Genomic DNA, 26900 nt, shown 5'->3' with positions numbered 1-26900 from the left:
GATACTTTTGGAATCTCGGTGCCTGGTTCCCGTATGAGAGGTCAGCAAAGCTATGGTGATAGTTGGAGTCGGATTCCTCTCCCACAGCGCTGAAATATTAATTTTTCATTTGACGTACCCTATCTGTGCTTTGTGGCTGATAAGTGAAATATAATTTCTTAACCCTTTGGCCTCCAAGCGATCATACATCTTGTTCTATGTTAGCTCCAAGTTTATTTTGACAGAATAGTACCGTATTTCACGGCATAATCGTCGCCATCGCGTAATCGTCGCATCCTTTATTTTCAATACAAAAATCGGACTTTAAACCTTTAATTACATAATCGTCGCACGTCCAAATTTTGTTCACTAATCTGGTTAAAAGGTAAATGGAACTGCAACGTAAGTTGCACATGAATGCGCAATTTAAATACGTGTATGGTTTATGGACAATTTGGCAACACAGTCACGTTTGCGACATGTTGCACAACGTATAAATAAATAATACCGGTATATGTACGACGCATGGCTTACCGGTAGACTATCGGCAGTTTGACAACGTGGTCGCGAGACAGTGTACTATTTATTCACCACCTACATATTATGAATTCCCATTTGAAATACGTAAGGCTGTAAGTTATCACTTATCGGCAACGTCGCCAGGAAATACCAGCTAGGTAGGTTGAATGGACCTCGAACCAGCCCTCAGATACAGGTAAAATTCCCTGACCCGGCCGTGAATTGAACCCGAGGCCTCCGTGTAAGAGGCAAGCACGCTACCCCTACACCATGGGGCCGGCTCCTGTGTTATTGCGCACGAAGTGAAATCCAAGACGATAACGCAGATTTCCACGGAATTATTCAGCCGAATTATTTACGATGTCTCAGTTGTCATCGCTAAACTCTTATCTTACTACTACGTCATAAGTGTCCGGGCATGGGACGAAAACTTTTATCCAAGCAGTCAAGATAATTATTATCCAATGCTATTAAAGTTTTATTTTATAAACTCGTCAGTAATGTAATGTAAAATCATCAATAACTGGGGAGAAATATTAACCTAATTACCATATGTTTAAAATAAATTGAAAAAAATGAATGTTTGTTACTGACGTCTCGGAATACAGTCAACTATACAGTAGATCTACACCGCGCTAGCTAGAGCTCCGGTTTGCGAGCTTTGCGCAAGCGCAGTAGTGTGTCGCAACCAACGAGCTAAACTGATAAATTGTTGCATGCTTCCTTGCTGCCTAACAGTATTGGCTGCTCTGGAATGGACAGATCACAGATGCATTTATTTGTTTCAGATTTACGTGATTACTGTAGACATGTGTGCGTGAGAGTTTAAGTTTTTAATTTGTGTTTTGGGTGTTTGCAGAAATAATTTGTTTTAATAGTGAACAATTACGGAAAGTCATTTATATCGCAAAACATTAACGTGTGAAGCATTTATAAGCGATTATGGGTAAATATAGAAACTATTCTGCGGGCTTCAAGCTAAGCGTAATTGCCTTCGCTGAACAGCACGGGAACAGAGCTGCAGAAAGAAAATTTTCTGTGAGTGAAAAGTTGGTGCGTGACTGGCGGAAAGTAAAAAACAAGCTAAAAAGCACAAACCCTTCTAGACGCACGTTTAGAGGTCCTAAAACAGGGAAGTTTCATATAATTGACGAAGAAGTGTTTAGGTACGTCAGTGAAATACGTAACAATGGCTGCAGTGTATCATATGAAATGTTACAAATTAAGGGACAGGAGGTAGCGCGCAAACACAACATACCGGTAACTCAGTTTAAGGCGACTCGTGGGTGGATTCAGGGGTAAGGATCACGGAGTGTATTAATGAAAACCAGCGGTAGTGAGAAGTTGCGATGCACGGCAATGCTAGCCATTACAGCTGACGGGAGAAAGTTGCCGCCTTACATCATTTTCAAGAGGAAAACGATGCCTAAGAATATACAGTTTCCCCGTGGAATTCATGTACGAGTGCAACCAAAGGGTTGGATGGACGTAGAACTCATGCTGGACTGGGTTAAAACTGTGTGGAATAGAAGACCTGGTGCACTACTAAAACAACCAGCTCTGCTTGTTTTAGATAGTTTCCGAGGTCACCTCGTGAACGAAGTGAAGCAAATTCTCACTACAAATAAGACACGACAGATAGTCATTCCTGGTGGCCTAACATCTGCTTTGCAGCCACTAGACGTATGTGTTAATAAACCCTTTAAAGACCACTTACGTCGATTTTACAACGAGTGGATGATGAGCGGCGATCAGCAATTGACGCCCGCCGGAAATATCAGGCGTCCACCCTTGGACTTGTTATGCTCGTGGGTGAAGAAGAGTTGGGATCTTATACCACCTGAACTAGTCTCCAAGAGCTTCAAAAGGACTGGGATTTCGAATGCACTAGACGGTTCCGAAGATGATGCAGTGTGGCAGGGAGACGAAGAATCTGATACTGGTATTAACAGAGGCGAGGACGGCGCATCAGATAGCGAAACCTGCGATAGCGACACCGAAGATTTGGAATAAATTGCGTACCGGTAAGTCCGCATTTCACAACAAAGCGATAATTTTTTGCAAGTGTAATATTTTAACTTTAATACTCAAATTAATGACAAATTAACTTAATACGTTCATTTTTATTTTCAGGTTGGAAAAACGTTCGCCGAATTGTTTGCGAAAAATTATGAATTTTGTTTTAGACTATTTTAATTATTTTGATGTATAAACGCGAGTATTACGTGCATCTTAAATTTGTATCAAATACAATTTAGTTATAAATACATTTTTTGAGTAATACAAATACTGGTATTAAATATTCATCGTATAATGGTCGCACCCTACAATTTTTTTCGAAAATTTTGGTATAAAAAGTGCGACGATTATGCCGTGAAATACGGTAACCTCATCCTATCCAAACCCCTCCTCAAGCCCTCCCCTCTGCTCCACCCGCTTTCCCCTCCACTGTCACAAACGCCTGCCTTCACTGCACAAGAAGCAGTACACGACATGCTCCCGACAAACACGTAAGCATTCGGCTGGAGACAACAGGAGAGCAAGTCAAAATACACTTATGCTCGCAACACATATTATAGACATTCTGTAACAGAAAACTCTTTTTGCTTTCTTTCATTTTAGATATTCCAATGCATCGTATTACAAGTTTCCAACAGATCACAAGTTATGCAAGAAGGAATGCTCTCACCATATTACTCTGAAACATTGGACATTAAACTCACAAGACAATCTGATGTCAATCCGTACCGAAGTATAAGAAAATTTTAACTCATTTTATTCATTTCACCTAAATTGGCATCTTTTAAACATGCAAAAATATGTACTTATTTTAACATAGAAATGTATAATTCATTAAGAGTATGTTAATGGAACATCAAGACCACACCATTGACACTTCACAAACAAACTTTTGGATATAAATTTAGACTCTTACAACTCCAATTTGATGCAGGTTTTATCACAGTATTGTATCATTTAAACTTAGAAATAAGTAGTGTTTAACATTGTATGTTATTTTACCAAAATTAAGGTTCTTCAGCAGCTGAAGATGGCCTGTAATAAAGGCCAAAACCAGTACTGTAAAATGTATTAAATACATCAATATAAATAAATAAAAAGTATTGATTAGGTGGGATATCCAGCTTTATAATTGTGATCGTTGGAACTATCAATACAGGGCTAATGAAGCTAATAAACTACGGTAACATTGACGTCTTGCCATCTTCCCTCTCAGTCTCTCCTCACTTTGCTGTTCTCCGCTTGGTACAGTGATAAATAATTTTGTGTGGCTATTTCTAGCCGAGTGCAGCCCTTGTAAGTCAGACCCTTCGATGAGGGAGTACAGTGATGAATGATTGTTTTATATGGGTACTAATATAATGAATGCATAGTATACTAACTGCTGTGTGGCAAAACATTATTGTTAGCCATAATGCCTATAATGGTCCAGCTCCATGGCTAAATAGTTAGGAGCCGGGCTGAGTGGCTCAGACAGTTGAGGCGCTGACCTTCTGACCCCAACTTGGCAGGTTTGATCCTGGCTCAGTCCGGTGGTATTTGAAAGTGCTCAAATACGCCAGCCTCATGTCGGTAGATTTATTGGCATGTAAAAGTACTCCTGCAGGACTAAATTCTGGTACCTCGGCGTCTCCGAAGACCATTAAAGTAGTTAGTGGTACGTTAAACAAATAACATTATTATTATTAAATAGTTAGGATGCTGACCTTTGGTTCAAAGGGTCCTGGGATGGATTCCCAGCCTATAATGACCTCCAATAGTTGCTGTTGGTGATAGTGTTCAGTTGTATTACACAGCATTCTTAATACAGTCAAAGTCTAGTATAGTGAGAACCCTGTTGTAAGGACAGGTTTTTTTTTTTTTTTTTTTTTTTTTTTTTTTTTTTTTTTTTTATTAAACTGTGTATTATCCATCGGTTACAGCTAAAACTCTATTACTGATGCATTTGTTATTATGAGTGATTAAGCACAAGGTGTTCTTTTTTTCTGTTATTGATGTGTATGAAAAACAGTGATTGTACTGAATGCGATCGATCATCTTCGGTATCATTTTCTCACTGAGTGCACTAATGAGCTCTCTTATCTACGTTAAACGGTGGTGCCTGAGTAGATTGGTTAACTGTTGATGTATTGTAAATAAAATTTGAAATGAAAGAGGAGAGCATGTTTTTACAATAAATGTATAAATAATGTGGCCGATAGCAGCTATTAACTCCTTAGAAATAAAGGCTGAAATAAGCAATTGCTTAATCTTAATGCTGTGTATTGAAATTAAGAATGAATGTGATACACTCTAATTTCAGAGGTTAGTTCATATTTTCTCGTGTCTCATTAAATTTTGGAAAGGCTATTCCCCTGTAAATTTATAGCAAAAAGGTTATCATTACTCTACTGGCAATTATTGAAATATGTTTTAATAATAATAATGTTATTTGCCACGAACTACTTTTACGGTTTTCGAGGACATCGAGGTGCCGGAATTTAGTCCCGTAGGAGTTCTTTTACGTGCCAGTAAATCTACCGAAACGAGGCTGATGTATTTGTGAACCTTCAAATACCAGTGGACTGAGCCAGGATCGAACCTACCAAGTTGGAGTCAGAAGGCCAGCGCCTCAACTGTCTGAGCCACTCAGCCCGGCGAAATATGCTTTCATGATACATATATGAAGATAGGTGAGGTAATGCTGTTTGAGTAAGAAAACTGAAATGTTTGCCACAGAAGTCTCTGGAGTGATACTATAATAATTTTTAAGAATGAAATTGAACATACACAATCACATTGTAATTAGAAAAATAACTAACGGGTGAGCCATAGAATGGAAATCTTTTGTGAAAACTCAAGTTTTGAACAAACTGATTGCCATTTCATACTGATTTTAACGTGTGTGGGGTTTTTTCAACTTTACAAAATGTCTGATATAACAACAATTCGCTATATCAAGTGCATGTTTTGCTGTTATGATTTCTTGCTATAACAGACTTCTAATCTATTACTATTAGTGTCCAAATTACTGATAGTGACTTGTTAGATTCTGGATTACTGGAAAGCACTGTTACTGACAGTGTTATGTTAGAGTTCAGTTAGGAGCAACTCTCCCAGACAGTATCACCACTTATTGACAGGCTTGACAGCATTACATGCCACAGGATGCCTGGGTGGAAGAGTGGAGGCAGTGCATGATGTCATTGTTACAAAGCCAATTACTAGTCCTTCACTGATTAGAATTTTTTTTTTAATATCGTTCAGAGGGATAACGATATAAGTGTAAGACATTATATTATTTTCGTGGAAAATGGTTTTCCGTGGTTTCCCATTTTCACACCAGGAAAATGCTGGGGCTGTACCTTAATTAAGGCCATGGCCGCTTCCTTTCCACTCCTGGCACTTTCCTGTCCCATCGTCGCCGTAAGACCTATCTGTATCGGTGCGACATAAAACAACTAGCAGTATTTTCATGGATGTACCACTTTAAAGAATTGAATATTGTAATACAGTAGAACCTTGATGCATCGTTCCCGGAACTGTCGTTTTCCCATATCCATTGTTCAATTTATTTGGTCCCAAAAATGTTTCATATAAACCAATGTTAAATTTCCTCGCATCTATCGTTCCTCGAACTATCGTTTTATCGCATCGATCGTCAAAAAAATTTTGTCCTAGGCCACAATTTTCCCCCATGGTTCGATCGTACGTAAGAAAAATATATGCAAAAGTTTTTTGAATTTAAAGAGACAGCTGAATACTCTACCTGTTACGTGAGAGTGTACGAGCGATTACGAGTTGCTAGTGTTGAGCAAGGATCTCGTAGGTTGGAGTGCTGTGCGCAGGTTATTCACGCGCAACATCACTACGAACCTCCTGACGCCAACGCTTCTTCTCGACCCATTAACCGGTCCCCTAGAAGTAATCTTATTTACAAGAATTAAAACGGAGGCACTTGAAACACAAATTTGCCACCATTTTCTGAGTTGCTGTTGGCTGGGTAGGGCTGCCAGCTTCGTTGAAAATGAGAAAATCGCGCAGTTTAAAATAGTTACGGTGTGTGCCGGGTACGTTTTAATTAGTCACGGGGTTATTAATTACGTCGTACCTTGTGATGTGTGTGGGATGCTAGAGGTCTGTTGACCATGGGCGCTCATATGACAGTTAGTACGGGGGGGTCTAGACCTGGGGGTGTGTAGTATTTTTAATATTTTTGAAGATGAGTGGCGACTTGTATTCCGCGGTAGAATAACACCGACAATATCCCCTGCCTGTTGGTGAGGGGCGGTACTACCACTTCTACGTAATACCGACTTTTAAATGTTTTTCTTGAAAGAAAAAAGAAAAACACCTGACTAAATTAGATTTTTCCTTTCCCTGAGAGCTAGGGGGAGGGAGGGGCCTTCCCCACCCCCACGCCCCTCTCCCCCGGGCATGGGCACCCTTGCTGTTGACAACTTTGTTGCCCCCTGCCCAGTTAAGCCGGACCTAAACAAGCCAGACCAATAATCTTTTCACTAGCCTGGTCTTGAAACTAATTCTTAAGTTGGCACAGTCGCTTTGCCCGCTTCAGTAACATCGTCCAAGGCGCGCCATGTTGAATTTCTAACCTCTGCAACATCGTCCGAGCCGTGTCATGTGGGATCTCTAACCTATCGTTCGCGAAGGGTCTCCGAAATCTTAACGAGAATACAGGTAATCGCCATAATATCCACGTGTATCATTAATTTTCAATAAATGATGTTGAAGGTTTTCCAGTTACGAGATGTAAGGAAAAGTGAAACGAAATGGCGTAAAAATCACACTTTTTAATTTCATCGCGTATATCATGATTGCAGTATTTTGTTACCATTATGTATAGTATGAGCATGTCCCGCTCCATGGTTGAATGGTTAGCATGTGTTGGCCTTCAGTTCGAGGGGTCACGATCGGGTTGGGGACTTTAACTTTCGTTGGTTAATTCCGACATTTCGGGGGCTGTGTGTGTGTGCACCAATTTACGCATTAGGATTCATCTTAGGTAGAGCCGCATTTTCATAAGCACGTAGATCGCCTGTCACGTGACAACTTGAAAGATCTGCACTTGGCTTTGGAGGCCACACGCTATTATTATTATTATTATTATTATTATTATTATTATTATTATTATTATTATTATTATTATTATTATTATTTACTATATTTACATGACGAAAAAAAAGATACCCATATTTTATTAATTTGCTTTTTTCCTCTATTTTATATGTCACCCGCATTTATCGCTTTCCTGCATCCGTAGTAATTTTACCCCTTCCCCTTGAAAAACAGTGCATCGAGGTTTTTCTGTATTTCTATTTGTATATCCATCTTAATGTTCATGTCACTTTATTAGAAACGCTGGAACGTGAGATGGAACGTGTGCAGAATGCTGCAGCACAGATGATTGGCAAGAATAATCCCACCTTCATGCCTTCACTCCAGTCCAAGGGAGTAGTACAAGCAGTGAAAGCCATCTGTGCTCTAATGGGGAACATCGAGACACAGGAAATTTCCGAGGCTGTGGAGGCTTTCAGGTCGTCCTGTTTACAGTTTATACCTGCACCACACAGTGTAAGTAGCTTGTATTTTATTTGTTATGTTAAAATTTAAGTTATGTCTGGTATTGTCCCTGCTTTAATTCAATAGAAAGGTAGTCTGGAAGAGTACAGACAATATAGGTTCGCTTAAATGAGTGGTATGACTCAAACGATGTCAAGGTCAAAAAACAAAAATATTTGTATGTATGGTATTTTGCCCGGTGATGGTAAAGATGTAGGGGACTGGAAATAATAACAACGCATTGAAAATTACCGACATGTATTCAGCACTCCATTTTGAATATTTTCAGGTCCTGAAATATAGGATTTTTAGTGATTTTATGGGTAGTATTGGTAATAATTACTCATAATGAAGTTGGAGGATGTATTTATCATAGCCATCTTTGTTTCCAGAGGTGTTATGGGATAGACTGGTCACTTTGTGATGTTTGGGACATCACTGAATGTTTTTAATTATTGAACTATATATTTAATTGATAATATGTATATATTTAATCACTGATAGGTCATTTTAAATATGTATATATATATAGGGCTTTTATCATCCATTTCAATCATCATTTCATTTCTTTGTATCGCGGCTATAACGTATTCTGAACGAACAAATTATTGGGTAAAGTATTTCAACATCACGCATATTTATAACTTGCAGTAAATTTTCCAATAGCCGTTGTGAGGTGACCAGAGTCAGCAGGCTAATTTCAGCCCAGTTCCAGGAAAAGTACGTCATCGAGGTTACAAGAGATATTACCCTCTCCACCTCATGAAAAGACAGTTGATACATTATTAACACCCACTTTTCAAACTCAGCTTCGAGACGCTTTATTTCAGCGGGAAAGTTCAGCCTATGTGAATGAACGTAATGAAGCAACGTGATAGATGCACAGCTATACAAGGGAGAAGGGATGAGACCTCGAATCTTACTGGACCATGTGATATGGCTGATGGAAGGAGACTTTTGAACCAATATATACCACCGACAAGGGCTGAAGAGGACACTCACATTCAGACTCTCATTCAGACTCTGATTCGGAGATTCAGAGATTCGGACATTCTGATTCTGATTCTCACGTTTGGAAGATACTCTTACTACGATTCTACGTCTACACATCGGAGAAGATTTTAACTTAGTTCACTTCGCATCTGAGTATATTCTACTCAAAAGTTACTCTCATTGGGACTTGTTATCTCAATGACGAGAGGTAGTCAACGGGAGACTGGTTCTGACTGGTATAGGGGAGGAGAGCTTTTATTATGAATTTAGCTACGCTACTGTTCCGTAATACGGAAGAATATGAATGTATTCTCTCCATGAACATAACCCATGGTGGTTTTGCACTTAAAATTAGGACTCATTACGACTTTATGTAAGGAGTACAATAGGAAGTGTTAAAGACAGGAAATGTGGATGTAGGACTGGAATCCAACAACAGATGAGGCAGCCTGTACGAGAGATCCACCCATCTTCAGCTTCAAGACAACAGAGTCTACATTTGGTGAGCTTATGGCATAAGTTACTGCAAGTCTTCGCGCAACAGTTCATTTTCTTAAAGTTAATTTCATTCACTTTTTCTTTTGCTTCCGTAAGTTCAGATTTCGTTAATACGCCGTTACGTCACGTTTTTCATCTTAATAAATAGCTGTTTTAATTTGTATTTTATGAAATGATTATTAATGATCCTTAAATTCCAAGTTAGTGTACTTAATGATTTGTGTTCCGTTCACCTCACCCCTGGGAGTTTTTTGAGTCTCATTACGTATTTTTTATTTATTATTATTATTATTAATTATCTACTTTTGTTTTCAAGCCATAAGCTTGAAGACTGGCGCCCTTGGGATACTGTTTCTGGAGAAACCATGACATATCATTTATTTATTTTAATATTAAAGTGACCCGCCACGTTATAAATTCGTCATTAATCTGTGGGCCAAGTGGGTACGTCACAACTTCGACTTAAGAGCAAAGCATGGAAGTTACAGTAGATGAGAAAAGCATGGAAGTCCCCATATGACAGGTCCATCCAGACCAATGCTCTTGTCCAGCCCCTACCCTAACCAATCCAGACCAATGGTCTAGTCCAGCCCCTACCCTAACCAGTCCAGACCAATGGTGTTCGCAGTGAAATCAAGAAGCCTAAGGCCGCTTCACGGCTCTAGCCTGGGGGCTTACGCCCCCAGACCCCCTTCACTTGTCCCCATATGGCTGGTCTATCCAGACCCAATGCTCTTGTACAGCGCCTATCCTAACCAGTCCAGACCAATTGTCTAGTCCAGGCCCTATCCTAACCAGTCCAGACCAAATTTGTTTGCAGTGGAATCTAGAGGCCTAAGGCCACTTCGCAGCTCTAACCTGGGGGCTTACACCCCCAGACCCCCTTTGCTTGTCCCCTAATCATTGCTCTTCTCAACAGCATACCATAACCTATGAAAATATATTGTCTTATATCAAGCTTTCCTCAACTACTGTAAGTTCCATGCTTTGCTCTAAAATCAAAGTGAACAGTCTATCCCATAACACTTTTGCAAAGAAAGATAGCTATGATAAATACATCCTCCTACTTCGTTATGAGTAATTATTACCAATATTACCAAAAAATCACTAAAAATCCTACATTTTGGGTCCAGAAAATATTCAAAATAGAGTGCTGAATACATGTGAGTTATTTTCAATGCAATATTATTATTTTCAGTCCCCTACTTCGTTACCGGAGCCTTTTGCCCTTGGGCAGGTCTTCATACAGTATTGGCTGTCTACATATATCTCTGTCCTTTCTGATCTCATCAGCATGTGGCTTCCTTTCATTTTTATATTGTCTGCCATCTTATATCTTTTGCTTCCTCTCTCTCTCTCTTTCTCTCATATTCACTAATAAGCAAGCAGTCTCTTCTCAACCAGTGACCCAACCAGTTTTTCTTCATCTTACCCATCCATAGGATTTTTCTTTCACTTTTTTTTTAGCTCATCCTCATTTGTTCCTTCTTTAGTTCAACTGATCTCTTCCATACTCTGCCACACCCACAACCAAAACAAATTTCAGTCTCCATTTATCTTCATTCCTTAATACCTAGGTCTCAGTACTGTATAGAGCTACACTTCGTGAGCCTTTTCCTCCAATCTATGTCTAAATTTCCATATATCAGCATCAAATGTTTCCTTATCTCTTACAAGTTCAAGCTTTCATTTCTTGGCTACATACATTCTCCTTTCTTATCGATGTTCCTTGATATTTGAATGTTGTGAATTGTTCTGTTCTCTCCTGACCAATCATGATTTCTTACAAATATTAAAGTTTGTTCATTCATGTCAGGAACCTACTACGTTATATTCACAGATATATACCAGGCCTTTCTATCTGATTCTCTTAATTTGGGAAACTGAGTATGTTCCTGTGTTATAAAAAACATCTTGACCCATCAACGCACTCCAAACCACTACTACATCAACGGCAGTCAAACTTTGAACCAGCTGTTACACAAATGCACTAGTTCATTAACAACAAAGTGAAAGCACAAACATACACCATAATACACCACCCAAACAAACTAACAAACAAACAAGAACTTACCAGAACTGGTGGAGAGATGTCACGACAAAACCCGCGGATACTAAAAGAAACCTGTACCTGGTATCAAAATGCTTATACTATCAGAAAGAAGAACACACATGCTTCAGAAAATATAATTATTTTTAATTCAAGAAATTTTCATAAAACAGGTGAACAAAGTAAGGTAACTTCAGAAATAAACTATTTGACGTATTTAATTTATTATGAAAATTAAAATGCAGCCAGCTCACTTGCTCAAATAAGAAGAAAATCAAATCAAAATAATGGCAGATTGAGCACACATTGCTTCTCATTAGTACCCCTTTTCCAAAGTTAATCAAAGGTATTTTACAGATTTTTAAGTTTCTCATTTCCTTTGAAACAGATTATCCTTTTGTTGGGGTGAAGTTTCGCCTTGTGAGTTTCCACAATATCTTATCAAGACCCTAAGAAGGCTATTAGGCTATTAAACCACTCACACAGAGTAAGAAAGGTAATACAAATGAAGCAGAAAATCTGCCAAAATCATTAAGATAAATAAATAAATAAATAGTTTATTCCTCAAGTTCTACTAAAGAGGATGGTTTCCTTACTTTGTTCACCTGTTTTATGAAAATTTCTTGAATTAAAAATAATACTACAGTATTTTCTGAAGCATGTATGTTCTTCTTTCTGATAGTATAAGCATTTTGATATCAGGTACAGGTTTCTTTTAGTATTCTACACAGAATCAATATAACTCCATAACGTCAAACCCATGAATCAGCAACTCAACAATAGTAACTACCACCAACAACATTGCCATAGCAATGTAAACACACTAACATGGCGAGGAGCAAACATAGTTTACCAACACAAACAAGGTGAATAAAATAGGCAAAAACACCCAAGGAAAATAGAATCAAATGAAGATAATCGAAGGTAGATAGAAAATAATAAACCCAAATGATTAAAACATTGTAGAAACTCACATGGTTGTTTTAACAACCCATTCACAGATTTCCTTTAGGCATACAATATCATCATAAGGTAACTCTTCTGAAATTAAGAATAACAATCATATCGTGGTAGTAACCTGATCGTAAAATACAAATTTAGAACCCGACAACACAACGCAGATCGAAGATTCGTGATTTTTAAAGGTCCAAACCGAAAGAACAAATTCCTAGTAGGCACAGCACACGAGAGATTACGATGAATACTATGGTTTTCCACAAAGGCCAAGTTTTATGGTGAGAAAATTCCAAGATGAAGAGAATGAATATTAGAGACTTGCAGTATCAGATGTGACTTCCATGATGTAACGCGATGCTCATACTCACAAGAAAGAACCGTCATAGAGTATACTCAATCTGCAGAAGTAACTAAGGGCGAAGTTAAAAAGAAGAAATATTTAAAACACTTCCAAGGATGAAGACGTTCCTATCCAGGACAGAACACCAACCAAGAACGTGTCTTTCACTCATGGTAGTCGAACAGATAATATGGTTGCTACAGCCAAGCAAGACGAAGGCGTGCCTACAATCAGGCTGAGCTCTCATTGGCCCGAGAGCGCCAGCGAGGTCACAAATAAAGTTACACCACTTGCCGCCGAGAGCAGAACAACCCAGAATCAGAATATGCTCTCTGTAGTGCCTAGAAGGTGAAATAGAACATTGAAGGTTTTTAAAACATAAGAATTAGTCACTCCAGCTGAGTAGGCTATCAAATTTCAAAAACATGACACTCAGTTGCGTAGAGAAATAATTGGAAGAAGACAAGTTGGGAAATAAACCAAATGTGTCACAGATTTCTATGGCAAATAGGCCACAACGAAAATGTTAAAGGAGAAGGCATATGAACACGATACAACTGTGTCATCCTTCATAGTTAGTCTTCAAGAAAGGCGATCGCAGAATCTGTGGCAACTACCGGGTCTATCCCTGCTCTCCATAGCAGGAAAAATATTTGCTAGACTCTTATTGAATGGACGTCAGGTTGTTTCTGAGAGGATACTACCTGAATCTCCGTGTGGGTTTCATGCCTCCATGGTACAATTGACATAATCTTTTGTGCAAGACAAATGCAGGAGAAGTGCAGAGAACAAATGACACCTTTATTCTTATGACCTTGAAAAGGCCTTTGATATGTTTCCTTAAGATGCTGTGTGGATGATTTTGAGGTGCTTTGGATGTCCTCAGTATTTTGTTGGCCTTATCTAAACTGTCCATGATGGTATGGTTGGTGAGGTACTGTATCAGAATATCATCTTAAAAAACATTCCAGTCATAAAAGGGCTAAGCAAGGATATGTATTTACACCTACACTTTTTGCCATGTACCTGGCAGCCATGCTTTATGAGATAACACTTGCAAACAACACAGGTGTGGAAATTAAATATCAGTATGAAGAGGGGCTTTTCATCCAGGCCAGACTTCGCTGTAAAATATTAACCTGTTCCACCCGCCGTACAGAATTGCAATATGCAGTTGACAACACTTCTCTAGCCCACACACACAAAGAGCTACAATAGTCTGTCCTCTGCTTCAACAGAGTATACAGACGTTTTGACCTGACTCAACATTCAGAAGACCAAAGACTTGCTTAGTCTGCTCCTGGAACCACCATCCCAGATTCTGATATCACTGCCGGGCTGAGTGGCTCAGACAGTTGAGGTGCTGGCCTTCTTACCCCAACTTGGCAGGTTCGATCCTGGCTCAGTCCGGTGGTATTTGAAGGTGGTCATATATGTCAGCCTAATGTCAGTAGATTTACTGGCATGTAAAAGAACTCCTGCAGGACTAAATTCTGGCACCTCGGCATCTCCAAAAACAGTAAAAAAAAAAAAAAAAAAAAAAAAAAAAAAGAAGTTAATGGAACATAAAGCAAATAACATTATTATCTGTTATCACCATATCTTGCACATCTTTAGAAAGGGTAGATCGCTTCTTGTACCTAGGGAGTATTGTCTCAATGCGCTGTACCTCTGAGAAGGACATGGAGAACAGAATAGACGTCTTTCACATCACGTATTCTAGAACAGAGATCTAAGAATTAGCACAAAAATAATGGTGTACCAAACTGTTATCCCTACATTACTCTTCAGGTGTGAAACCTGGACCTTATACCACCAGGTCATCAAGAAACCGGAACACTTTCACCAACAAAAACTTAGGTCCATTATGAACAATCAACTAATGTTGCAGTTCTCGAGAGAGCACAGCTAAGCAGTATAGAAGCCATTATCCATTGGTCATTGGCTTACATGGGTAGGACACGTCCATCGTTGAGTGACAGTAGACTCCCTCGGCAAATCCTGTACAGTGAAATCAGCACTGGCAATAGGACTCGTGGTACTTCTCTGAAGTGATATAAAGATCAACTACAGACCATAGGAGGTGTAGATATAAATCCAAATACTTGGCTTACTCTTGCAGTGGATTGTACTCATTGGCATGCTACCATCTCAGCTGCAGTTGTACAGTTTGAGCAGGAACGTCAAAGACAAGAAGAGGAAACTCGGCAAAGAAATAAACTACAGTAGAACCTCGATTATACGTTCCCGGAAACGTTTTCCCGTATTATCCGTTCAAATTACGTGGTCCCACAAGTATCCTAATTAAATCATGTTGTAAAAATCCCGCATTTTCCGTTCCTCGAAGAAACGATTTCCCGTATCAACCGTCCAGAAATGTCAGTCCCATCAACGCTAAATCCTCGATCACGCGTTTTTCAAGTAACTGTATCTCACGAAAGAATGGCTACGGCATACTTACGGATCTTGGTGTTAACGTCCCGTCATTGCGGTAATTTGAGGAAGTACTATACCGGAAAAGCGATCGACGCATTCAGGTGGTATTGTTTCAGAGAATCAAAATCATAGTGTCCACAACAATTGGAAGGAGACAGAGCACATTTCGACAGCTCTACTTGAAGACAGAACGAGTTTCATCAAATATTCACACTTGCAAAACGTCTACATTATTGTCCAGAGTTACATGTTTATTTATTTATTTATTTTTTTAGTGTATCGCCGAACAGGTTTTCGGCACTTCCCTCAGGGCACTGTATAGTCACTGAGCTTTCAGGCAGGAATCGAAACTGCTCCCTCTTAACACAAATTTAGTATTTTAATATTATCGTACGGTATACGATTATGTTATTGAGACCTGAACAGATGTTTCACCTTACATACATAAAGCCATGGGAGGATTTGGGATTGCCTATTACTGTTTTGGTCCTATGATAAGACGGGGAATTTCACGTTTGTGTGTTAAAATGTTATAAAAACCACAGTCGTTTTATTTGCGCACATTACATTTAAAAACTTTGTACAATTTTGCACTCGCACTGACTTGTACAGCGAGCGTGCTTTCCAGCTGAGCTCAAGGTCACAAATAACCGTAATTTCGGAAGTTTTGATGTTTTTTTTTCTCTTTCCGATTTGATTGTGATTAGTGCACTGGATTAGTGACGGGCAGAATTGAATATAATCAATACTTACATCATTCGAAACCATATTCTCGAGTTCAACATAAACCTTTAAAAGTCGATGTAGGCCTAAATTACCCGGTACAAGGTTTCCATTAACTGACTACGAACAGTATACCGGTGACCAAATTACAATGGAAGTTTTTAAAAAATGGGATTTTGTCATCATGTTGGGTGCTATTTTCTTATCCAATGTGCTTTATTTCATTAGATTAGAGAATTAAAAGCAACTTGTGGTCGATTGTTATTTGGCTTGGCGTTCCGGGTACCAGTATTAGATTTTTCGGAGAGCTTGGCAGATCAAAGTTGCTGAACTGAAAGAAGTTTTCAGAGGAAACTGGAACTTTCCCCGGTAAAACTGAATGTAAAGTTTCAAGATTTTTAAGTCACGTACCAGTAATTAATGTTTGAAGCCGGCCCCGCGGTCGAACTTGCCTGCCTAGAGGGCCCGGGTTCGATTGCCGGCCAGGTCAGGCATTTTTACCTGGATATGAGGGCTGGTTCCAGGTTCGTTCATTCTACGATTACCTTTAATTGAGGAGCTATGTAATGGTGAGATGGCGACCTCGGTCTAGAGAGCCAGGCATAACGGCCGAGAGGATTCGTCACACTGACCATGTGTCACCTCGTAATCTGCAGGCCTTCAGACCGAGCAGTGGTCGCTTGGTACGCGGAAGGGCCATTGGGGCTGTGGTTTGATTTAGTTTAGGGGCGTTTATAAGATTATAAGTATACATATTCCTTTTTTTTTTTTTTTTGTGATGTTTAGCCAAATTGTTGATGATTCATTCGTTCCCGGATTTTCCGTTTTCCCGTGTGGTACGTATTTTTTCCGTGGTTCTTCCAAAAATGGAGAATAGAGGTTCCACTGTATGTCAAACACTACCACGCCCCCTACCTTCCATCAGACGAAATGTGTGACCACATGTTTTATGCAAGAATTGGTCTAATAAGCCATCAGCACCACCTCCATCAAGTAGACCAATTTCGGAACTGCAGGTGAGAATCATAAACTCGGATATGAGTATTGGCTGACGATGGTACTTTGTATACCGTATTTATTCATGTAATTAATGTACCTCAAATTTTTCCCTTAAAATTTTGGAAAATACTATTCCCCGCTGGAATTTCTATGAAACACTTTTCCGCCTTGTCAATATTTCATATTTTATTATCATTACCTCCTGTACATGTTTCGAGAACTCAACTGCTCTCTTCCTCAGCGGTGCAAAACATCAAACAAAAATCCTTGGATAACACATTTGTACAGTACAGTCGTCAACAAAACAAATTATGCATAAATCTTGAAATCGTTAAAATATCTCCCTTTGTGTCTAAACTGTTCATTTATGTGTCATTCAGTAAAAACTTTAAAAATAGAATAATTTTCAAATCATAAAATGAATGAAACCTATTAAATTAGTCACTATATACTAAAACTTTAAATGCTGTCTGCTCTGTTCTTGAAAAATTCTGCCTTCCTTAAACCCTTATTTACACATCAGTTTCAGCTGGTACCAAATTTGTCAAAATTAAAACAAATTACACTTGTCTGAGCCAAACAAACATGTCGTTGCTCCTTTTCTTGCTGCCATGGCATGGGGTCAGAAGACCAGCGCCCCAACCGTCCGAGCCACTCAGCCCTGCAATCTCTACTGGTTTGCTATATCGCTATTAATGCGTTTGATTATTTCACATTCCAGTTGGTGCTGGTTTAAATATGTCTAAATATTTTGTTGCAAATTTTTCCTCGCATAAAAGTCTCGCCATAGATACGTACGTAAATACATAACATACATTATCATTAAAAACCGTTATGCCTTTCAGCATTCAGTCTGCAAGCCTCTGTGAATTTACTAAAGATAATTGTCATAAAATTTGAGGGAGGAAGTGTCTGTTATGGACATAAACATGGTGGTAAAATATTTAAGGCCACGAACCTACTACTCTGGCGTAGCAGGGGGAGAGGTGATACTCCCACATGGCACGTCCTAGGTGGCGGATAGGGGGGTCCTAACTGGCTTGGTGGCGGACTTGAGGGAAATAAAATACTTCTCGTGGACCAAACACACTACTCTCTGCGGGTGGGGGACACACATGTAGAATACACCCGCGGTATCCCCTGCCTGTCGTAAGAGGCGACTAACAGGGGTCCAAGGGGCTCTCAACTTGAGTGTGGATTGGCGACCTCGGGGCCCTTAGCTGAGTCTTGGCATTGCTTCCACTTACTTGTGCCAGGCTCCTCACTTTCGTCTATCCTGTCCGACCTCCCTTGGTCAACTCTTGTTCTTTTCCGCCCTCGACGGTATTAGAGCATTCAAGGCCTAGGGAGTCTTGCATTTTCACGCCCTTTGTGACCCTTGCCTTTCTTCCTACGTTACTTCATTTTTCAAAGTGACGGATCCCTTCTTTCTTCTTTTTTTTCTCGCTCTCTACCCCCTGTGGGTGGGGGACGCAGATGAAAAATACACCCACGGCATCCCTTGCCTGTCGTGAGAGGCGGCTAAAAGGGGCGACCTAGGAATGTTTGTCTTAGAACCATGAAACTACTTTTGATTTGTACCATCACGCGGGGAACACCATGGGTCGCCTTTACTTGCGAGTAGGACCACTATATTAGGTACGAAATAGGTTTGTGGTTAGTAGCAGCAATGAGGCTGGTCTGTGGGTTTCCAGTACCCATGCATAGTACCCGTGTGAGCAACACCGCGGGTCTGGACGTTGCCTGTGATTAGTACCCACTATGTGAGGAACACCACGGAATAGTACGAGTCCCTGTGGTTAGTACACCTAGGTGAGGAACCTCATCGGTTTGTGTTGGCTATGAGTGGCGCCATTGTGTGAGAAACACCATAGGTCTGCGTTACCTGTACGACATACAGTACTTGTAGTACCATCATGTATGGATCACCGCGAGTCTTCGCTACTTTTGATTAGTACCCCAACATGACAAATACCATCGTTCTACTTTACTAGCAATAAGTACCATTCTGAGGGGCCTTTGACCTGGATTTTGTATGCCTCTAGACATTAAGCATCTTCGATTCAGGATTGTGCTTTATAAGTAGTCCTGTGGTCAGTAATACTATTATTTATTATCTTTTTTTTTGAGTCGGATCCACTGCTTTTTGTTTTTTGGGGGGTGGGGGTTCATGTCCTTCCATTCATTCTTCATGACATTTTTTATTTTGGTCAGTGGATGATTTTGAACTTTTTGTTTGTCATTTCATTTCGTACCATTAGGGGCTGATGACCTCGATGTTAGGCCCCTTTAAACAACAGGCATCATCATCATCAAAATATTAAGGTAAGCCACAAATTATCCCTTTAAGGACTAGTTTTGAGACATATGTAATTGAGAATTTGTCATTTTTTGTGAAACACATTTGTGTATGCCTAAACACTTTGCAATACATTTGGCCGCCACATTCGTATTCTGCAAGATTCAAAATTAATTTCCTATATGAAACATTCATTCTCTAACATACTGCTATCATTTTCATTTATGCCTGACTTGGCATTAATAACAACTTGTCATCATTTAGCAATTATTGTTAACGAAACACAATATTTTAGAATAGCCACAGGCACAGAGCTTTCAGTCATCAAGTTTTGTACCAAGAAGTGGCTGGGCTTCATATGTGCTCTAGACTCAATGGACACAGCAGCCATCAAGCAGGCAGAACAATTACTCCACAACAAAGAACTAAAATTGGAACTTTTGCTGTACATGGCTACAAGTATTTTCGTCATGTGATTCAGAGTTGGGAAGGAGGAGGTATGGAGAACAGGAACAGTGGAAGAAATTGATGAGTGTTAGGAATGATCGTGATGGATTTACTAAAGTCAGTTTTAATTTAAATGTTAAGAACAATGCAACTTAGACTGCCCTTTACAAGTGCTGACAAGATATGCTCCATTGGTTTCGGTAGATGTCGAACAGAGTTTCTCTATATACTGAGCTCAGAGTTCCAGCTTACTGTCAAAAATATTGAAATATTGTGTGTGATCCGATATAACAAGTTTATTAATTATTAGAACCCAGTAAAAGTGATAAAGAAAGTTCATGTAACCGGTTCAAACTTCAATAAAGTGATTTCATCGACACTTTTTGAACATTTTTGTATCTATTTTCAGGACTTTCCATCTCCCACTCCTCTATCTGACCATACTTGCCACCTTAAAATCTCTTCTCTAATCTTCTTCTTAGAGTAGTTCAGTGTAATGACTGATTTGCCCCTGCGACGAGTCTTCTCCAATCCGGTCGATCCTGTGCAGTACGCTTTGCATCTGCATAGTTCCTGCATCCTGAGTTTACAAGAAATATCATCATGAATGTCTTTCTTGGTCTTCCACGAGGGCACTTTCCTGCTATTTTACCTTCCAAACTGTCCAACAACACATTTCTGTGTTGAATCCTATGTCCCATCCAAGAAAGTTGTTTCTTCCTATTCTGACTCAACAGCTGTCTCTTTTCTTGGACCTCAGTGTTGGTCTTCTTCTCCACCAACTTACCCATTGCAGCCGACAGTAACACTACATCTCAAGCGCTTTAACGTCCAGCGCAACAGACCAAACATACGATTTCATTATTTTTTACGTAAGATGAGGGACATTGTATTCTGACATAGAAGGGACTGTTTATCTCTGAAGGCTTACTATGCTGTTGCTATTTGTGTTTTTATTTCATTGTGACAATGAAGTTTTCTGTCATGATCTAGCCAATGTATTTCAACTGTGCTACTTATTGTACGGGCTCACTGCTGATCATCACGTGCAATGGATGTGGGTTCCTACCAAACATCATGAATTTTGTTTTAATAATATTTTTCATAGCCTCCGTGGCTCAGACGGCAGCGTGTCGGCCTCTCACCGCTGGATACCGTGGTTCAAATCCCGGTCATTCCATGTGAGATTTCTGCTGGACAAAGCAGAGGTGGGACAGGTTTTTCTCCGGGTACTCCGGTTTTCCCTGTCGTCTTTCATTCCAGCAACACTCTCCATTCTCATTTCGTAGCATCTATCATTCATTAATATATCACTTTGGGAGTGGCGACCCCATCGTAATAACAGCCTATATATGATTCATTCAATACATCTCTGACCCGGTCACTGACTGGAAAACAGGTTGTAGGTTTTCATTTTCAATAATTTTCATACTAAATTCCTTAGCTTTTGAATTCAGCTTTAGCAACATTTTAGATAAAGTTGTTGGACTACCTGCAACTATAGCTTGATCATGGGCAAATTTGACGGTCTACATTAGTCTCCCCAAGATTGGTTTTAGTTATAGATTCATTGATGATTTCTTTAGTAAAGATCTTAAACAGGAATGGTGAGAGCAGACAGCCTTGTCTTACTCCTTTCAATATCTGTACAGGGGCTGTTAGTTCATTCCCAAAACTGATAACTGCGTTTTGATGTTTATATAAATTGAATCATGCGATGTTGGCAGCCTGTCTCAACACGAAGTGAAAACAGCTTTATCAAATGCTTTCCCGTGATCAGTGAAGCATACATACAAATTCCTTCTGCAGCCCAACAATCTTTCTCCCATACAGCGTGGTGTAACTATGACATCACGCGTAGACAAATCTCTGTGAAAACCAAACTGAGTGTCGCCAAGGTTCTGCTCAGTGTAACTCGCCATTCTGCATTTCTTCCCTAATTGTCACAGGTGTAGAATGTATTGGATGTGGAAAGTGTTTATTGAAGACTTTATTTGTAAACCTTCCGTAGTACGTACTGTATGATCTGAAGTGTGGTGATATGTTTTATTTGTATTCCATGTAATGACCTAACCTGTACAGTGTAAAATTTTGGTAACAAATGGTATTTGTAAATAGTAGATTTCGGTTCTATATTTACTGGAAGTATCCAGAAAGTTGTTACATGAATTTTTGAACAGGGTGTGTTTGAACAGGGTGTGTTGCCTTTTGTTGGTTATGTATTCTAGAAAGTATTTTCTGACTGTTCTGGAAATGGAAGATTCGCGATTATGCATATTCGAGAAAATTATTTAAAGTTCGCGACTGAAGTAGGAGTTGTGATTGAATCTGGGTGGCGATAGGTGGGCCCCTGCTTTCTGATTGACTACTCCAAGGCCAGAGTTCCCCTTTTAAAGAGAACGAGGCAGCATTCGTGGTCGGTCTGTGGTCTGTGAGCCGTCTGTCTGGTTGTCCGAAGTTTTGATGTCGTCTCGCTACCAGGATGGGCCATTTAGGGGTAAGCACTCGTGATTTCTGTTCCAGCTTAAATTTCCTGTAATGTTCGCTTGATTTTCATATAGGAGTTTGCCCTAACCTCACCTAGATTCGCCACTTAATTATTTATGATGCCTTAGCTTTTCAGCTGGGCTTGCTTGTTTGTTTTCGAGACATTCCCCGTTCCTTGTTTCGTTAAATATGTAAATTGTAGTTTAATATATTTACCTTGGGGTTTTGCCTCTGGTAGTTCCGTGTCACTTGATGTACGCCAGAATTTTTGAAAAGTACGTTTAACTTCACTGTAAATTGTAATAGCGTATTACATTTCTTCTTACCTACTAAATTGCATTGTACAACTGGATTTGTAACTAGATGTATAGTTTGTTTGAATCTTTGAACTTATAGGAAGCTATTGTCAAAGAATGTGTATTAATAATTGGTGTGTCTCAGCAGAACATGCAGGTTGTATTTTGCTATCGTTATGTGTCGGTACCTTCGGCATGGCAGATTTTGTTCGGAGTTCATTTGTAAAGTCCTTTGGTAAATAATATTTTTGAAAATTAAGGATCACGGTTGATTATTTCCGAAACTGCAACCTAAGCCATCTCCATGCCCTTGGGAAGTTCCCAGTTCCTTCCCACCTTCCTGGTTTATTGTCATGTAGTTGGCCCTACTGATATTTACTAATGTTGTTATCGGCAGAGCTCCGCATAGTTTCAGCCGATGTTTCACTAAGTGTGTAGTGGTTTTTGGTACTGTGTAATTGCACTTACTTTCCTCCCTTTACTGTGTTTAGTGTTTTAGTGTAACCGCTGTAGCAATGGTTACACTAATAAGGGACTATTCTATACTGAGTTCGTACGGTGTCCTTACTTTGCTTTCCACTTGGTATATAACCGCCATGTTCCTCCTGTTCTGATAGTTTAAACATACTTCCACAGACAGATGCAGAGGAATCTTCGGGTCTTTCGGTGATGCATCCTGAAATTCTGGACGAAGATGGTGATTATTCCATGGTTACCTTGCGTCCACATAGTACCCGACGCCAGGAAGTTGACTCTCTGCACGAGACGGTGACTGCCCACTGTGAAAGTATTCGTGATGCTGTACAGGGACTTGTGGAGACGTACTGCCATGCCTTCCGAGTGGATTTTCAGCTAAACTCACGTGCTGAACTTCCCAATAGTAAGTAAAACTTAAGTAAACTGATTACTTTTGCCATTTAAGTATTGTTACTAGTATCTAGTCTGCAACCTGAACTCCTTAAAATGTATCCGTGACAACTTGTGAAATGATAATACTGACTTACCCTCACAGAGACAGCCATCTAGTATGTCACTGCTTAAATACTTGTCAGACTTCTCGCTTACAATTTTCCTGTCAGAGTGAAAGAGCAAGATAAATTGCAAATAAAACTGATAAATACAGTAATATTTCTTTTTTATGTTTCACACTTATACGTTTTCTACCCTTACACGTATTTTTTCAGCGGTCCCGACAAAATCCTAAATGTATTACGGCGAGTTACTTCATTTATGTCATTCACTTACACGATTTTTATACTTATACGCTTATATCTTCATTTTACATAAAATCAGTTTCATGGTCCGTATCGCACTTCAATAGATTCACAATTAAGTATTTATTTATTTTCCACCTAGTCGATACAATGATTGCGTAAGGTGGAAAATAAATAAATAAATAAATAAAAATAAAATAAATAAATACTTAATTGTGAATCTATATCTTCGTTTGTCGTGACCCTAAGGGATATCAACAGACTGAGGACTTGGGTTCGAATTCTGGGAGCGTATAGTCAGATCGGCAAAGTTTGAACATCAATTATATTCTAAAAACCCAAGAATATTCACACACAGATATATACAAGTTACATGTACAATTTTAATACAATATCTCTGACACCATTTACTCTCAATCCCTTCTCAACTTCAGATCCTTCTGAATGTCTGTAAGTCTTTAAATGCAGATGATGATGATAATAATAATAATAATAATAATAATAATAATAATAATAATAATAATAATAATAATAATAATAATAATAATAATAATAATAATAATAATAATAATAATAATAATAATAATAATAATAATAATAATAATAATAATAATAATAATAATAATAATAATAATAATAATAATAATAATAATAATAATAATAATAATAATAATAATAATAATAATAATAATAATAATAATAATAATAATAATAATAATAATAATAATAATAATAATAATAATAATAATAATAATAATAATAATAATAATAATAATAATAATAATAATAATAATAATAATAATAATAATAATAATAATAATAATAATAATAATAATAATAATAATAATAATAATAATAATAATAATAATAATAATAATAATAATAATAATAATAATAATAATAATAATAATAATAATAATAATAATAATAATAATAATAATAATAATAATAATAATAATAATAATAATAATAATAATAATAATAATAATAATAATAATAATAATAATAATAATAATAATAATAATAATAATAATAATAATAATAATAATAATAATAATAATAATAATAATAATAATAATAATAATAATAATAATAATAATAATAATAATAATAATAATAATAATAATAATAATAATAATAATAATAATAATAATAATAATAATAATAATAATAATAATAATAATAATAATAATAATAATAATAATAATAATAATAATAATAATAATAATAATAATAATAATAATAATAATAATAATAATAATAATATGTTCACCGGTTGGATACTTAACTACAGAAGCCTTCTTTCTTCGTCTCTTCGTTCTTCTGCGTAGATATCCCTGGAACCCGTAGCTCTTCGCGGCGAGGCGTTATTCTCCCAAATATAAGTATTTACTAGTTTATGACTATTACTATATTCCAGCACCTACTTTGACAATCGGTGTGGTAAACCCTTGTGATCGCTCACTGGCAAATCACACTTGCTTTCAGAGCCTAATATCCCTCTGACTTGCTATTACTTTACTGCGTACTTGCGGCTCTACACAAAGTCTACCAGCACTCTAACAGTTCTCTGAACAATAGGGCCTCCAGCCGACACTAGCTGACAGTCAAAAGCTATTTTCAAGGTCTGAGAGTCAAAAAGCCTCCGAGAATTCACAGTCAAAAAAGCCCTGTTGTTTACAAGTTCTGAGCTTATATTTCCTATTCCATTCCTTCTAGAATAATTCACTGAGTAACACCACCACCACTGGCCACTCGCACGCATCACAGTATCACTGTTCTCTGATTGGTTCTTTAGCATGGAACCACCCAGTCACACGGCACTTACATGTGATGTTCTCGAACAATTTGGAAGCTCTTTCTATGTCTCTTACATGTGACTCCTTACATTTCCAACTCAGAAGAAGTGCGCATTTAACTTACACAATGTTTCACAATATTAAGACACAAAGCTTTTGGCTTACGAGGTTCTACGCAACATTGAATGTTCTAAATCCTTCTTTGGAATATTCTGTCATTCCCATTATTATTATCACTATCATTTATGAATTATGGACATATACAAAATCTTGTAATTTCCCTTCATATATACATGTGTTTATATGCCTGCTACTTTTCAGGAAGTGTAGTGTGTTGAATATGAGGAAAGGAACGTTAAGGACAACACAAACACCCAGTCCCCAGGCTAGGGATATTAATCATTTACAATTAAAAACCCCTGACCCAGCCGGGAATCGAACCCGGAGCCGTCGGGTGCCAGGCGGACGCATTGCCCTCTACACCGTGGGGCCGGACTTACCAGTGGTAAACACCTGCAGATTCCTGGGTCTCCATTTTGTTAAGAGACTAATGTGGCAGTTCCACATCCGTCAGTTGGAGGATGCCTGCATGACGAGACTTAACATGCTTAAGTTTCTTAGCGGCACTTCGTGGGGGGCTGACCGTGCGGTGCTGCTACGATTTTACACGGCAACAATCCTCTCCCGAATTGACTGTGGAAGAGCGGCTTATGGCTCAGCATCAAATTCTACGCTGAGCCTTTTAGACAGTATTCACCATAGTGGAGTTAGGCTGGCAACGGGAGCTTTCCCTACTCGCCCCATTCCCAGCCTACTTGCTTAAGCGGGAGTTCCACCTTTACAGAAAAGGAGGCAGCGTTACTCCTCACATACACTGCCAAAATTCGTGAAATGCCACTACATCCAGGCTATCAATGTATATTTAGTACCCAATACCACCAGAGGTACCAAAACCGGCCGAATGCCACACGGCCAGTTGGGTTTCGAATTGATAGTTTGTTCACAATTAAGATTGAACAATCTTATGTTAATTTTAAGGACACTTCCTCTTAAGCATTACTTTGTCAGTTTTATATATTTTTCATCTAAACAGTGTTATGTGGCTGAAGATGTTGATAAAATACGAAACATGTATGTAACCATTAAATTGCCTTAAGCAATCATTGTATCGACTAGGTGGAAAATAATAAATACTTAATTGTGAATCTATTGAAGTGCAATACGGACCATGAAACTGATTTTATTGATAGTTTGTGTCGTGATTTGAATATTGATATCACTGGTTG

General features: G+C 38.4%; 1 protein-coding gene across 1 annotated transcript in view; it reads left to right on the top strand.

Annotated features, from left to right (window-relative positions):
* The window catches only part of Pi3K68D (phosphatidylinositol-4-phosphate 3-kinase catalytic subunit Pi3K68D), a 432551-nt gene that overhangs the window by 82282 nt on the left and 323369 nt on the right, over positions 1-26900 (top strand). The window contains exons 9-10 of the mRNA XM_067142437.2: positions 7871-8088; positions 23238-23481. Coding sequence (XP_066998538.2) covers positions 7871-8088; positions 23238-23481 — 462 coding nt within the window. The remainder of the gene's footprint in view (positions 1-7870; positions 8089-23237; positions 23482-26900) is intronic.

Source organism: Anabrus simplex, chromosome 3, assembly GCF_040414725.1.
Source record: "Anabrus simplex isolate iqAnaSimp1 chromosome 3, ASM4041472v1, whole genome shotgun sequence".
Taxonomy (NCBI): Eukaryota; Metazoa; Arthropoda; class Insecta; order Orthoptera; family Tettigoniidae; genus Anabrus; species Anabrus simplex.
The sequence above is the reverse complement of the archived record's forward strand: the minus strand, read 5'-3'. Positions and strand labels throughout refer to the sequence as shown.